Source organism: Calypte anna, chromosome 3 (assembly GCF_003957555.1).
Source record: "Calypte anna isolate BGI_N300 chromosome 3, bCalAnn1_v1.p, whole genome shotgun sequence".
Taxonomy (NCBI): Eukaryota; Metazoa; Chordata; class Aves; order Apodiformes; family Trochilidae; genus Calypte; species Calypte anna.
The window spans coordinates 78,290,066-78,302,959 of record NC_044246.1 but is presented as its reverse complement, the minus strand read 5'-3'; the positions used below and the strand labels follow the sequence as shown (position 1 = coordinate 78,302,959).

The window sequence follows — 12,894 nt, the reverse complement described above, 5'->3', positions numbered from 1 at the left end:
GAAGTCAGGTCAGTATTTTTAGGTACTAAACCTCTCTAGCTCCACTCTTAAGTAGAGGCAGCTTGTGCAGTGAGGTGACTTCACTTGGGGCTTTCCCAGCTTCTTCAACAGGGGGGCTGGAGCACAGAAATCCCCCATGATTTAGTGGTCTGCTTTAAGCAGGAGAGAGGCTGTGAGTCTTGGAGGGATGGGAGGAAATGTTACAGGACTTACAGTAACAGGACTGTAATATTAGGGTGGAGGCACAGGTAGGAACTCCCTTGCCCAGCCACAGGAGCAAGAAATGGAGAAGGCAGCTTGGAAGTGAGGAGAGGAAAGTTCTTGACTAGGATGAAAGGTTGTGAAGTAAGAGGATGTGGGGACAGACTGGAACCAAGTTCAGGAATGTTCAAGGATGATGAGAAAGACATGACAATCTCATGTTGCAGGTTGCATTTTGTTTAATTGCTTTGTTGTTTGGTTGGTGTTGTTGATCTTTTTTGTTTAGTTGTTTTTTTTAATAGATGTATATTTTTGTTGCACTTGGTAAGAACCAATATGGTTGGGTTTGGAAGCCTTGGCTGGCTTTTAAAGAGGTGAACTGTACACTCTCTGTGCTTTTGCAAACCACCTGGAGTGTAGAGGCAGGACTATGAGGGGAAGGGATGTAACGAGTTTTTCCCAAGGAAAAAAATGGAAATACATGCAATTTACAGCTGAAATATAATAGCTACAAAATAAAATTATCTGATTCTGCTTCCACAGATACAGACATGATCTTGCAAATTTCTCAATTTTTAAAAATCCATTAATATTTTAAAGGCTATAGCCAGAAGCAAGGTGGCTCAAAAACTCTATAACTGAGACCTGAATCTTTGATGACTGACTTATTCCCTGGAATGAAAAATAAAATGTCCTTTTATCAATAGAGGTGACATTTATGTTTTACAGTCAAGTGATCCCTTTCCCAATAAACACACACATACACTAAACATGAAGAAATGCAGGTTTAGTGGCTTCTGAGAGACCTGTCAGTTAAACAGTCCTTGGATACTGAAAAGACTGGAAAATAATAACAGGCCACATCTTTCAGTGTCATTGGCTACAGCTTCCTTAAATCACTGTGTCAATGCTAATCCGGGATGCTGATCTAGATCTGCAGATCTGGTGGTTTTACTCAGTCAAATGAGATACAGTTCTGCTTCCAGTTGGTGGGATGTTCTACAGGCTTGAATTTGGCAGAAGCTTGAAGCATCACAATTTTATTTGTCTACCTCTTCTTAGCCTTTTGCTTCTCATAATCTTTGCTTTCTTCCTTAAAGAAAGCTCCACATAGAGAAGTTATACTGATGGCTTTTGCTGCCTGGATTATTCTTTGGTAGAATGGATTTTGCACTTTGCAATGTCTAGACCAACAGCAACAGCCTCTTTTGCAACAGCCTCACTCCAAGCTTAGATTATGTTAGATTTAATTGGTTTGCAGAAATTCTCACTTGCCACCAGATTGAGATCTTCAGCATTGCTCTACCTTAAAAAGTGCTGCTGAGAGTGACCAGAAGTATCCTGAATCACCCAAAGGGCCTCCTGACCTTGCAAAGCTCTGGCATTTGGATGCCATAGCTGTTTGCTGCTGCTTTGGTCTTGCTGCCCAACTCAGCTGCTTAAAGTAGGCCTACAAGATCTTTGTGGCGTTCAAAATTTCTTCCTTTCCTGAATTTCAGCACATTTAAGTGTCTGTCTCTAAGCCTTTTGTCAAGCAGAACAGACAACTAAATTTTGCAATTAACTCTCATACTGCGGAAGAAACTGTCAACTAGTAAAAACTGACATCCTAAAAGGACCCAAATTAATGGGTAATGTGTTTATTTTTAAATTAGCAGCCCAAGTCTGCATGCCAACAAAAGCTCCCAGTTTCTGATTTCCTCTGGGAACAAAGATAAGAGCATGCGTAGAAATAGTGGCAATAGGCTTAGCATATGTTACTTTTTTTCCTAGATAAATATTAATTAGTCATGTGGAAGAATCAGATCCTTAGTTGGAAGAAATCTTTGTAACTCCCCTTAAATCAATATTGATATGCTGATTTCACAGGGGAAAGATTTGATTCTTAATTTTCAGCAGCATGTTTGCTGGGATTCACTACAGTGAACAAGTTTCCACCAAGTTTTTGCATTTGCAGCTTGCTACTTTAATATGTGTGAAGAGTTTGTTGTTTGTTTGGGGCTTTTTAATACAGAATTCAATGAAACCTGTGTGGGGGGGACTTGTTTGAAATAAGCTCTGGATCCTGAAAGAAAACCCTAAACAGATTTCAACCTCTGAAGCAGAAAGATCTGAAATTACTGAAGTGGGCCAAAGCTTTGAATCTAGTCCATATCTGAAAGTGTAGGATCTATCTACTGCCAGCTCTGGGCACTGAGCACGAAATTTTCTTTTCATTTGAATCCCTACAGAGTCCAAATGCAGGGTCTTCTGCCTTCGTGCTGAACAGGTGCTCTTCTCATTTTTTTTTTTTCTTATGTGACAGGCAGGAGTTAAAGGTTATGCCATCGACTTTCAGTCATGGTAGACAGATGTTCCTTTATGCTGTGCTGTCACATCTACTTTCTATGGTTCATTCCCCAATGTATCAGCATTGATTTCATTGCAGACTTAGACCCGAAGGGGCATTAACCCATGGGAATCTAACTGGAGACAGCCTGAACTGCAGAGGTGATTGTTCACTCAGATCTTCTGGCAGGAAAATAGGCATTTGCACTGATTTTAGTGTGAATGAGAGGCTCCAGCAGCCTCAGATGGAAACCACAATAATGAGGAAGCAACAGCCTTTTCACACAGTCAGTTTTTCTGCTTTGCAACAAAGCAGGAGAATAATGGGCAGCATAGAAGGAGAGAAGATGGGGCAAGATTGAAGAGGTTTCCTGTGGAGAATCTCCAGGAACATCATTAAAGAGCAAACCCCTCGTAAATGATTGAGGAACAGACACCAGCCTCAACTTCTGTCTCCACAAACCAAAATGTGTCAGGATGGGCACAGTGTCTGGAGATGAAATGGCAAAGACAGTGTAAGGGAGGACTGGAGTTCCTTTTTGCTTGACCTCAGTTACCTTCTTAAAGAGTAACTGAATACTCTAAAGAGGGTATTTTGAGTGCATTTGTCAGCAACTGTGACTGACCAGTAAGAATAAGGAGATAACTTGATCTGGCTTTATTCCCTTCCAATGAGCAACTTGGTAGGTATGCCAATGGTGTCCATGTGTTTTGTTTCTTTTTCTAGGTCCTTAGAGTCAAAACCAAAACCAGACCCAGCTGTTCCTTATAATTAAATTTCAGTAACTCAAGCAAGATGTTTTATTTTGACTAGTGACTTAAAAGTATTGGCATTTAAATGGCCTCAGCTATATTTCAAAGCTAACACTGAGAAATTTCACACATATATTAGCGTTATTTGTCTGTTGGCAAACTCAACAGAATAGCAGAGCAATGATTTACATAGTGAAGGTTATCTTTGCTAACAGAAGGACTCAGAATTTCATTATTTAAAATATGAAGAAGAATCTCACCACAGTGCAGAAGACTACATGTGGCATTACACACAACTTGCCACCTGAGTCAAGGGCAGAGGTGAAGTTTATATTGCACACTAAGCCCTGTGTTCAAATATTCCTTAAAAGAACCAAAAGCCAAAATTCAGGCAACATTATCCACAGCCAGGAAAGATCTGGCTGTAGGATGAGGACTTTTCCTTTCTGGTACTTTGGCTTGTTTCTATGTGTCTGTCTTCTAATTTATTTATAAGCCATTGATGACATTTATGCCATACATGGGCAGTTTGTGATGCAATAAACCAGTAACAATCTCAGTTTTCATTGCAGTTTCTATGTTTGGGTATTTCAGTACATTAAAATCTAGATAGAAGAGGTATTAATAGTCTTACACCAGCAGATAGAAATTAATTTTATCCTTGCCTCTGCACACAAGCCAGAAGCTTCAGGAAATAGGATCTCTTCCCATAAACATCTTTTCAGATCTCGTTAGGAGAGGGGAAGGTAAACAATTAAATGCAAGCTTCAGAGTGACAGCACAGCAGTGAGATATGATCGTTCATGTGATAATTCATATGATTCACAATGTTTCTGACTGGCACTTCAGTACTTATTGTACTGATCTAGGCAGAATCTGGTTCCTGCTTCCATCAAGCCTTCTCCCATAGAAATCCAGGCATGACATGAAACCTTGTGCAGCCTGGCTGGGAAGAAAGGAAAAGTAATTTTTGAAAGCCTGAGTTCTTCTTGCTCTGACCCAAGTCCTGGGAACCAGCATGCATCACAAATGCTTAGTGAACCAGCCCAGGAGAACCAGGTGATCCTTGTGGAAAGTCAAGTGAATTCACCACAGATCGACCTGGCATGCTTCTGTGTGTTTTCCTGATTACTGGCAGCAGTACTACAGGACTGAATAAGAAACAATTGAGCACAACAGAAGAAAACAAACATGGAAGGAAAAAAGCATCTCCTTGCCAAGATAAAAGGGGAAGAAATGAATGTTGATTAATTCTGGGTTATTATTCATCAGTAATGGAGAAGGGCAATAGCAAAAGCTGTGCACAGAACAGAAACATTTTATAAGGGTAAACAGTGGCATTAGCAGGGTGGCCAGAACTCATTGTTCATTCACATAGTACTTGCCTTCATTACACGACTTGGCTGATGGCTGTGGCTAGGGCTACAGTGTTAACCTTGGAGGCTCTATAATTTTATCAGAAGAGCCTTTCCACAAGAAGAAAGCTGTTCCAAAGCTGAATGAAGGGTCTAGGCTTGCTCTTGTTATTATTGGTATTTTAAATTTAAATCAGTCTCAGATACATAGCCTTATTTTGGAAGAATATTGAGCTACAGAGGGCAGCTGCCAACTTAAGCACAACTAAATTCAACCAGAAGTGTTAAGCAGCAGTGCAAACCATAGCACCTTGTATTAGAAAACAGAATTATAAAAATCTCTCCCTATCAGAGACCAGAATAATTTATATAGGTATATATTATTATTTTTAATGCAGTAAAGCTTAGAGGCTCCAACTAATTATCAGGCACCAAGGAGCACAAGGAGGCACCACAAAATAAAAACATGGAAACAGACCAAACCCCAGTCCCAAGCCCTTTTGGGAAAACAGAAAGGCTTGCTGATGTTTTATGTTCCTATCAGTTATGTGACTGTAGGCAAACCTTGGCATCCACATTTTCATTAATTTGCTCCCTACCTCACTTCTTGAGAGAGCCCAGCTAAAGAGTGGAACTGGGGCTGGTTTTACAAAATCTCGAACATTGTCACTGCCTTTTGGTTTCAGGAAATGTGTAGATGTTTAGCTCATCTCAAGAACAGGGCCCCTAGACCAGTACTGAAATAGGGAAAGGGTAGCACCTCCAGGGCTCTGGCTTTCCCCCACTTCTGTGCTGCCCTGGCTCTCCTACAGCTCAATGCTTCTCTTACACTTTCCTCACCTCTCTGGGCTATGTACAATGGATGCTCTCCAGCTTTCTCTTACTGTTCTTTCTTGAGCTGAATCCTCTTGGGTGTGCCAAATACTATTGCTGAAGAATTATCAACGAGGTGCTGAGGTTTTTCACTCTGCCCATCAGTTTGGAGTGCCCGGCAAAATAATGCAGTGCCTATCCCCGTGTGATGCTGAGCATGGAGCAGGCTGGGCAGAGGCAAAAGGGAACTGTTTGCCTTCGCACCACAGAGAACTCAGAGCATCTGAGAGGGGAATGCTGAGCTTTGCAGGGAGCTTAGGCAGGCTGCTGCATGTGCAGGTGTGGACATATACGTCTGCAGACTTAGCTCCCTGTCTTCTCTTTATTGGGTTTGATGTGGCATCTTTGGGGGATTTACTCGAGGGCTAGAACAGGGACATTTAATTGTGCTAGAAATTACCCAGACCCAGCAAGCAACGAGCTCGCGCCTCCCTTGTGTGCAAAACTTCCCTGCGGTTGCAGAGAACAAACGCCGGCAGGAGCTGCTGTACCTGGACAAATGAGTGCTCCTGGTGCACCTCCTGCTCCCCGCCCCCGATTACTGAAGCATCCTGCAGACCTGTTCAGTCACGGATGTGCGTTTCCAAGAACACCAGGGAAAAAAATAAAAAAGAAATAAAATAATAATAATAATAGGAAAAAAAAAAAAAAAAAAAAAAAAAAAAGATGATAAAGCCCATGAGGCGCAAAACTTTAAGTGCAAAGTAGGCTATGTGCCCCGGTGGGACGTGCAGCTCCCACTTCGAAGGACGGGAGGACCTAAGCCGTCTGCCCGCTCCGGCTGCACCCTGCCCGCCGCTGCCCTCCCGCACGCCTCGCTCCGGCAGCGAGTGGCACCTGCAACGCCGACGGGGCGGCGGGGCTGCCACGCCGTGGCACTCCGTGGGGAGCCCGACATGGTTCGAGAAGGGCCGTGGCCAGGTGAAGGGCCGGCGGCTTCCGCATCCCCCAGCACCGTGGCACCGCTCATCGCGCTGCAGAGGTGGGCCCGGGGCTAGCCCGGGCTCCTCCCGACGCCTGCGGAGGCAAGGGTGTGGGGACGGCGGTGGGGCGGTGCGTGGGGCCTAGCCCCCCCCGTCGGACAGCGGGTGGGTGCGGGAGGGAGGGCCGAGGGAGGCGGCGGCTCCTCCTCCGCGGGCAGGCGGGCAGCCCGCCCGGCAGCGGCACCGGTTGCTCGGTGCCGGCGGAGCCGCGCCGCCTGCTATATAAAGGGCGGCGGCTGCTCGCCTCTCCCTCACACCGGCCCCTGCCCGCGGCTGCAGGCGCAGGGCCGAGGCCGGGCCCGACAGCATGGCCCGCGGCGGAGCGCCATGGGCGGTGGTCTCCCTCCCTGCTTCCCGTGGACCCTCCTCCTACTCCTCCCGCACCCGCGGCGGCGGCTGCAAACTTGCTGCGGCGGCGGGCTGCGTGTGAAGGCAGGGCCCGGCGGGGCGGCTCCGCTGCCCCTGCAGCCGCGCCGTCGCGCCCGCAGCCCGGGGGGCCAGGGCGCCGCCCGCGGGCATGCGGCGCCGCCGCTGTCGCTGCGCCCGTCGAGACGCGGTGCGGAGCCGGCGGCGGCAGCGGGGCTGCGCCTAGGGGCGGCCGGGGCGGGAGCCCCATGCCCGGGGCTGGCCGCGCTCGGCGGAGAGGCGGTGGGGCGATGAGCTGGCGGTGCGAGCGGGCACGCCTGGCCTCCGGTTTGCCCTGCGCGCTCGCCCGCGAGGAGTGAGGCTCCGCGGAGCCCGCTCGGTGCTCCCGGAAGGGCGGGCGGGCGGACGGACGGGAGGTGGTGCCGGCGCGGGGATGCTGCAGCCCTCCCCCAGCGCCGACGGGGTCCTGCCGGGGTAGCGGCCCCGTCGTTGCCGCTCCGAGCCCCGCCGTCTGCGGGGGCGGCGGCCGCGGAGGGATGGAGGTTGTCGACCCCTGCCAGGCGCCGCTGCTCCCCGCCAACGACTCTTACCACGGCCGAAACTGCAGCGCCGAGGAAGGGATCTACCAAGATGCCACCCCCCTGCCCTGGAAGATCGTGCTCACCATTGTCCTGGCGCTAGTGACCCTGGCCACGGTGCTCTCCAACGCCTTTGTCATCGCCACGGTCTACCAGACGAGGAAACTCCACACGCCGGCCAACTATCTGATCGCCTCGCTGGCCGTCACTGACCTCCTCGTCTCCATCCTCGTCATGCCCATCAGCACCATGTACACTGTGACAGGCAAGTGGACGCTGGGCCAGATCGTCTGCGATATCTGGCTGTCCTCGGACATCACCTGTTGCACGGCGTCGATCCTGCACCTCTGTGTCATCGCCCTGGACCGCTACTGGGCGATCACCGACGCCGTCGAGTACTCCACGAAACGGACTCCCAAGCGGGCAGCAGGCATGATCGCTCTGGTGTGGGTCTTCTCTATCTGCATCTCCATACCCCCTTTGTTTTGGCGGCAGGCGAAGGCCGAGAAAGTCTCTAACTGTGTGGTGAACACGGACCACGTCCTCTACACCGTCTACTCTACGGTGGGAGCCTTCTACTTCCCCACTTTGCTGCTGATAGCCCTCTACGGGAGGATCTACGTGGAAGCCAGATCGCGGATTTTGAAGCAGACGCCAAAGAAAGCCGGTAAAAGACTAACGCGGGCTCAGTTAATCACAGACTCCCCGGGGTCGTCCTCCTCCGTCACGTCCATAAACTCCAAGGCTCCCGAGGGATCCAGCGAAACGAGCTCTCCCGTGTACATGAACCAGGTGAAGGTGAAGGTCTCGGATGCCCTGCTGGAAAAAAAGAAGCTCACGGCCGCCAGAGAGCGGAAAGCTACAAAGACTTTAGGGATTATTTTAGGAGCCTTCATCGTCTGTTGGCTGCCCTTTTTCATCATCAGCTTGGTGATGCCTATTTGCAAGGACGCTTGCTGGTTCCACATGGCCATCTTTGACTTTTTCACGTGGCTTGGATATCTCAACTCCCTCATCAACCCCGTCATCTATACTATGTCTAACGAAGACTTCAAACAAGCTTTCCACAAACTCATACGTTTCCGATGCACAAGCTGAAAATTTGGAATGCGATGTATTCTCCGGGGCTGCCTCCATGCACGCCCGTCCCCGACGCCACAGGTAGGTGCGCGCCCCCGCCACGGCGGGCGGCGATGCTCGGGTAGGGAAAACCTGGGAGCGTGTGTGGCGGGGGTGGGGTTCAAATCGGGAATGGGGGTGAAAAGGTACAAGACCACATAATAGCTTTTCCATCCCGTCTCGGGCTGGAGCGGCTCGGATCTATCCCTCTCGGAGGGCTGGGGGCGAGCCGGGCGGGCGGGAGCGCCGTGCAAGGCTCCCTGCCAGCCGAGCCGAGCCGAGCCGAGCCATGCTGCGGGTCGGGGTGGCACGGCACTCCCGCTGTTCGTATTCTACCACTTTGCCATTGGCGGTCATGCTGCACGCTGCTGACATTTCACACTGTGTGTGTGTGTGTGTCCTCGTCTGTCCGTCCTTCCCCACCGTCCGTCCGTTCCCCACCCTCTTCCCCCACTTCCCTCCTCCCCCCCAACTTCCCAGCTCGAAGGGAGTGACTCACGACAATCTGCTCTTTATTCCACCTATTAAACCAATCTGCCGCCATTTCCTTTGCTAATGACCATGTTTAGACCAATTAGTGCTAAACGGCCCTCGCGTTCCCATCTGGCTGCAGGGCTCCCCGGGAAGTAGCGGGCCGGGCTGGGGCTGGGGCAGGGCAGCCCCCCTTTTTCCCCTCCCTTCTCCCCCGTCGCGGCTGTCCCCCGGTGCCGCCTCCTTCTGGCAGCCGGAGGCATCGCTCGGCAGCCGCGGGTGCAGCCCCCTTGGCAGGGAGTCTCATGCAGTCCCCATGCCAGCGTCGAGTTGGTGTTTTTTTTGGTTTTTTTTTTTGGCAGGGAAGGTAGGACAGGCCCCAAGGTAAGGCTGCTTGTAAAGTTCAGCCTACTTTCTGGCCTCCCTCACGGCTCCTGCTGGGAGCAAGCATCCTTAGAGGGAAGCTGCCTTTTAGCCATCGTGAAAGGCTCGACACCTTTCTGTTCTTCATACGCGGAAAAGCTGTGCCTCTCTATGCCTCTGACAGAAGGGGCTGCCAGCTAATAGCTAAACTCAGAGCCCCGTTCTGCAGAATGCATACTTGCCTTTATTGTGATCCTTTAATAATTCTGCCAATCTTTTGCTTTTTGTCTGCAGAATCAAGTTGCTATTGTAAAGACCCACTGCTTGAAACTTCCCCAAGCCCAGTTGCCAGACTCATGATGCTGCAAAAACGTCAATACATACTGCCACCAAACTGCTCAGCTCTGCATTTCAGTATAATGACTCTGGCAGAGATGCTCTTCCAATAGTCACGCAGATCAGTTGCAAAAAAAAAAAAAAAAAAGAAAAAAAAAAAAGAAAAGAAAAGAAAAAAAAAGGGCAGCCTTGAATCAAGGTCTATAATTCATCTGGACTGAAGAAAAAAAAGTTTGAGAGTAAACTCCATTTATTTTGCAGGCTTAACTTCTTAATTTGTTCTCCGGCCGGTTGTAGGGGTGTGCACAAGAGCACAGTTGTCTCCGTCTGTGTTGGTAGCATAGTTGTACTTCTGCACACCTGTAATTTCTTTCTTTCAGTGGAAAGAGTTGCTTCCTTCACTTCTGAGGCCAAGAGGAGAAAAAAAGCAGCTTTTAAAATAGGATCATTGCAGTGAATTCTGTAAATGGCTCCTTCAGCTGAACACGTGTGAGAAGTGAGAGTGTGCAAAAGTTGTATTTGTATTTCAAAACAATAGCAAATGCAAATGCTGTAGAAACAAGAGTTGTAGACCTGTTCAACTGCACTGCATATCTATAGTCTGTCCTCATAGTTGCCTTTAGAAAGTAAATACTTCTTGCTTCTACTCCATAACTCATGAGCAGAAACCAAGAAGTCCAACGACCTTTTCCATAAACCAGCTGGGAATAGAAGTAGCAGTTTGACGTTGTAATCATGTTTCCCATTTTGTGTCAGTTGCACACCCTTACCGCATGAACCACTACAAAATTTAGAATTCTCTAAGTAATTACATTATTAAGTGTATTTTGTAAAGAAATGAAGCAGTTTGCTCTTTCAGAAGAGCTGTATCACCTGCAAAATAAATACCGATGAATCATGAATTAACTGATGTTAGTGAAATTACTCTCTTCCCTACTTCCCCCCTATATTTTTTTTTCTGACCAGACCTTCTGACAGGTCTATACATATTCAGCAGTCCAAGTTAGAGTTTCAGGATATGGTCCACCTGCTGTGATAGAACTGCATTGATTGTTCCTCCTATGTGTAAATGAAAATGAGCATAAACAATAAAATGCTTTGTTGTGTTCTCAAGAGTGTTTGGTAGCAATTGTGTCACTGAAAGGAGTATTTATTGGTTTACCTGGTTTCTCAATATTGACTTTTTTAGGTAATGCTGATTTGATGAGTCACTCAAGAAAACAATTGTTGAAGGCTGAAATTGCAAGCTTCGATCAGTGGTCAGATTTTTAACAGGCAACTTTTCTTTAACACTAACCAAAAATGTTAGGCATAATTCTTACAATTTTCTTATAATGCCAGATTAAATTTTTAGGCTTTTTTTACTTTTTTTTTTTTTTTTACACCATAAACAAAACCTATTTTAGCACTTGGTGGGTATTATAAACAATGTTCTTTCAAAACCATATGTATTTGCTCTGGATCTGGCTGTTATAAAGACTGGACAAATCTTCCATGATTAGTCTACCTGTTATCTTCAGGAAGTCATTCAAGTAATAGGGATTTACTTACCTAATTTAATAGTAAAGAAAGAACCTGACCCACTGTGCCTCTGAAAGTCCCATTAACCATAAAGAGGAAGATATGGTCATGGGCAGAAGTCTGCAAGATACAAATTAAAGTAGTGGAAAACAAACACTTTCAGTAATTTCAAGAGATCCAGAAGACTTGCCTATGTCTAGTGGAGAGAACTGCAATACTATGGTTCTAGAAAGTACCCTCTTGAACTATTAAAGACAATTGTGATTAGAGAAATTCTCAAACAATAGTTTACTTGATTGGAATGCTTATATTCCTTTTAAGTTCATTTTTTTGCACTGATGAGATGAAAAAAAAGGAAGGAAGATAGCATCAAATGATGCTTAATGTTTTTTCATTTCTTATTTTCCAGTCTTGCAGAATGAATTTTATTTACTCTAAATTCTCAGTGAAATCACCAGGCTTCTTATATGTCTTAAAAAATGGAAATTGATACTGTCAATTTCTGTCAATTTGTTTAATTTCTGTAGAGAGTTGAGTTTTCTTCTCTCAGCTTTACCAACTTACGTGACTTGGAGAGCCCAAGGTTTAGGAGCTGGTCTTTCCAGGTCCTCACAGTGTTAAACCTTCATCTTCAGCAACTGCCAGCAAATACTCCCAGCTCCCTGTTGTGATGGGAGGATTTTGCTGAGAAGAAGCTAATTCATCAAGAAATTACTCTTCTGACTTTGTGCTGAGGCTCTGGGTGTTCCACATAAACAAAAAATTCAGATAACCACACTCCTTCTTGAGAAGATATGAGAGCTGCTCTGATGAGTGGCCAGAGGAGAAGCTGCTTACCAGAGCCCTGCTGAGATACCTGCTCGTTCATGGCCTTGAGCTGGCTGAGCAGCTTCAGAAAGCTGTTCCCTCGGGGAGAAAGGTAGAGTGAGGCCAAGCATCTGTTCGAAGTGAGAGAAGGAATGTAGGGCAAACACCACTCAGTGCTGGGAAATATAATTATGTAAACCACGTTCTGAGATTTGCAGTGTGTTTTAGGGCAGGAAGGGTACCCCTTGTGAGCTATTGGCTTCTTCGTGACTGGCAGAGTGTGTCCTGACTGAACTGAGGTTTGAAAAGATTTTAGGGTTCAGGGATGTGGTGGTAATGTTTTGGTACTCTCTGGAGAGATCAAATGCTGTGTTTGAGAGAAATCTCTACTGGACACAGGTCTGAAATTGATCAAATGATTGCAAACCTCATGCTTCCTGCATTTCATGGTAAGGGATATGCACAGTGGGGTTGCTGACTGCAGGAGCTGAGAGACATTCACCTTTTTAAGAGTAGCTACATTTGTGGGAGCAGCTGTTTGCAGCCTCATAGCTGTACTATTTTCCTAGTAATCTGAAATTTTTCTTAAGATGCATTTGTCATTTTTCCAGTTAATAAAACACAGATGCAGAATCTGGAATTATAGAATGGTTTGGGTTGGAAGGAACATTAGAGATCATCTAGTTCCCTGCATGGGCATCCCCCACCAGACTAGGTTGCTCAAAGCCCCATCCAGGATACAGAAACAGAGAGAGGAAATTCCTTGCAATGAACTTTCTTACAGCCTATGAAGTCCTACCTCTTCTGCATACATAAGAAAAAGAAAATGCCTTGACTAAT

General features: G+C 47.0%; 1 protein-coding gene across 1 annotated transcript; it reads left to right on the top strand.

The window, feature by feature from the left end:
- The first annotated feature begins 7,342 nt into the window (after positions 1-7,342).
- Positions 7,343-10,836, top strand: HTR1B (5-hydroxytryptamine receptor 1B). The gene is made up of 2 exons (XM_030448601.1): positions 7,343-8,598; positions 9,685-10,836. Exon 1 carries the CDS (start codon positions 7,396-7,398, stop codon positions 8,533-8,535), a length of 1,140 nt encoding a protein of 379 aa, XP_030304461.1. The 5' UTR covers positions 7,343-7,395; the 3' UTR covers positions 8,536-8,598; positions 9,685-10,836.
- The last annotated feature ends 2,058 nt before the right edge of the window (positions 10,837-12,894 follow it).

Bases quoted from the DNA above. Each gene is read 5' to 3' on its own strand.
- HTR1B (XM_030448601.1), top strand. From the start codon at position 7,396: ATGGAGGTTGTCGACCCCTGCCAGGCGCCGCTGCTCCCCGCCAACGAC.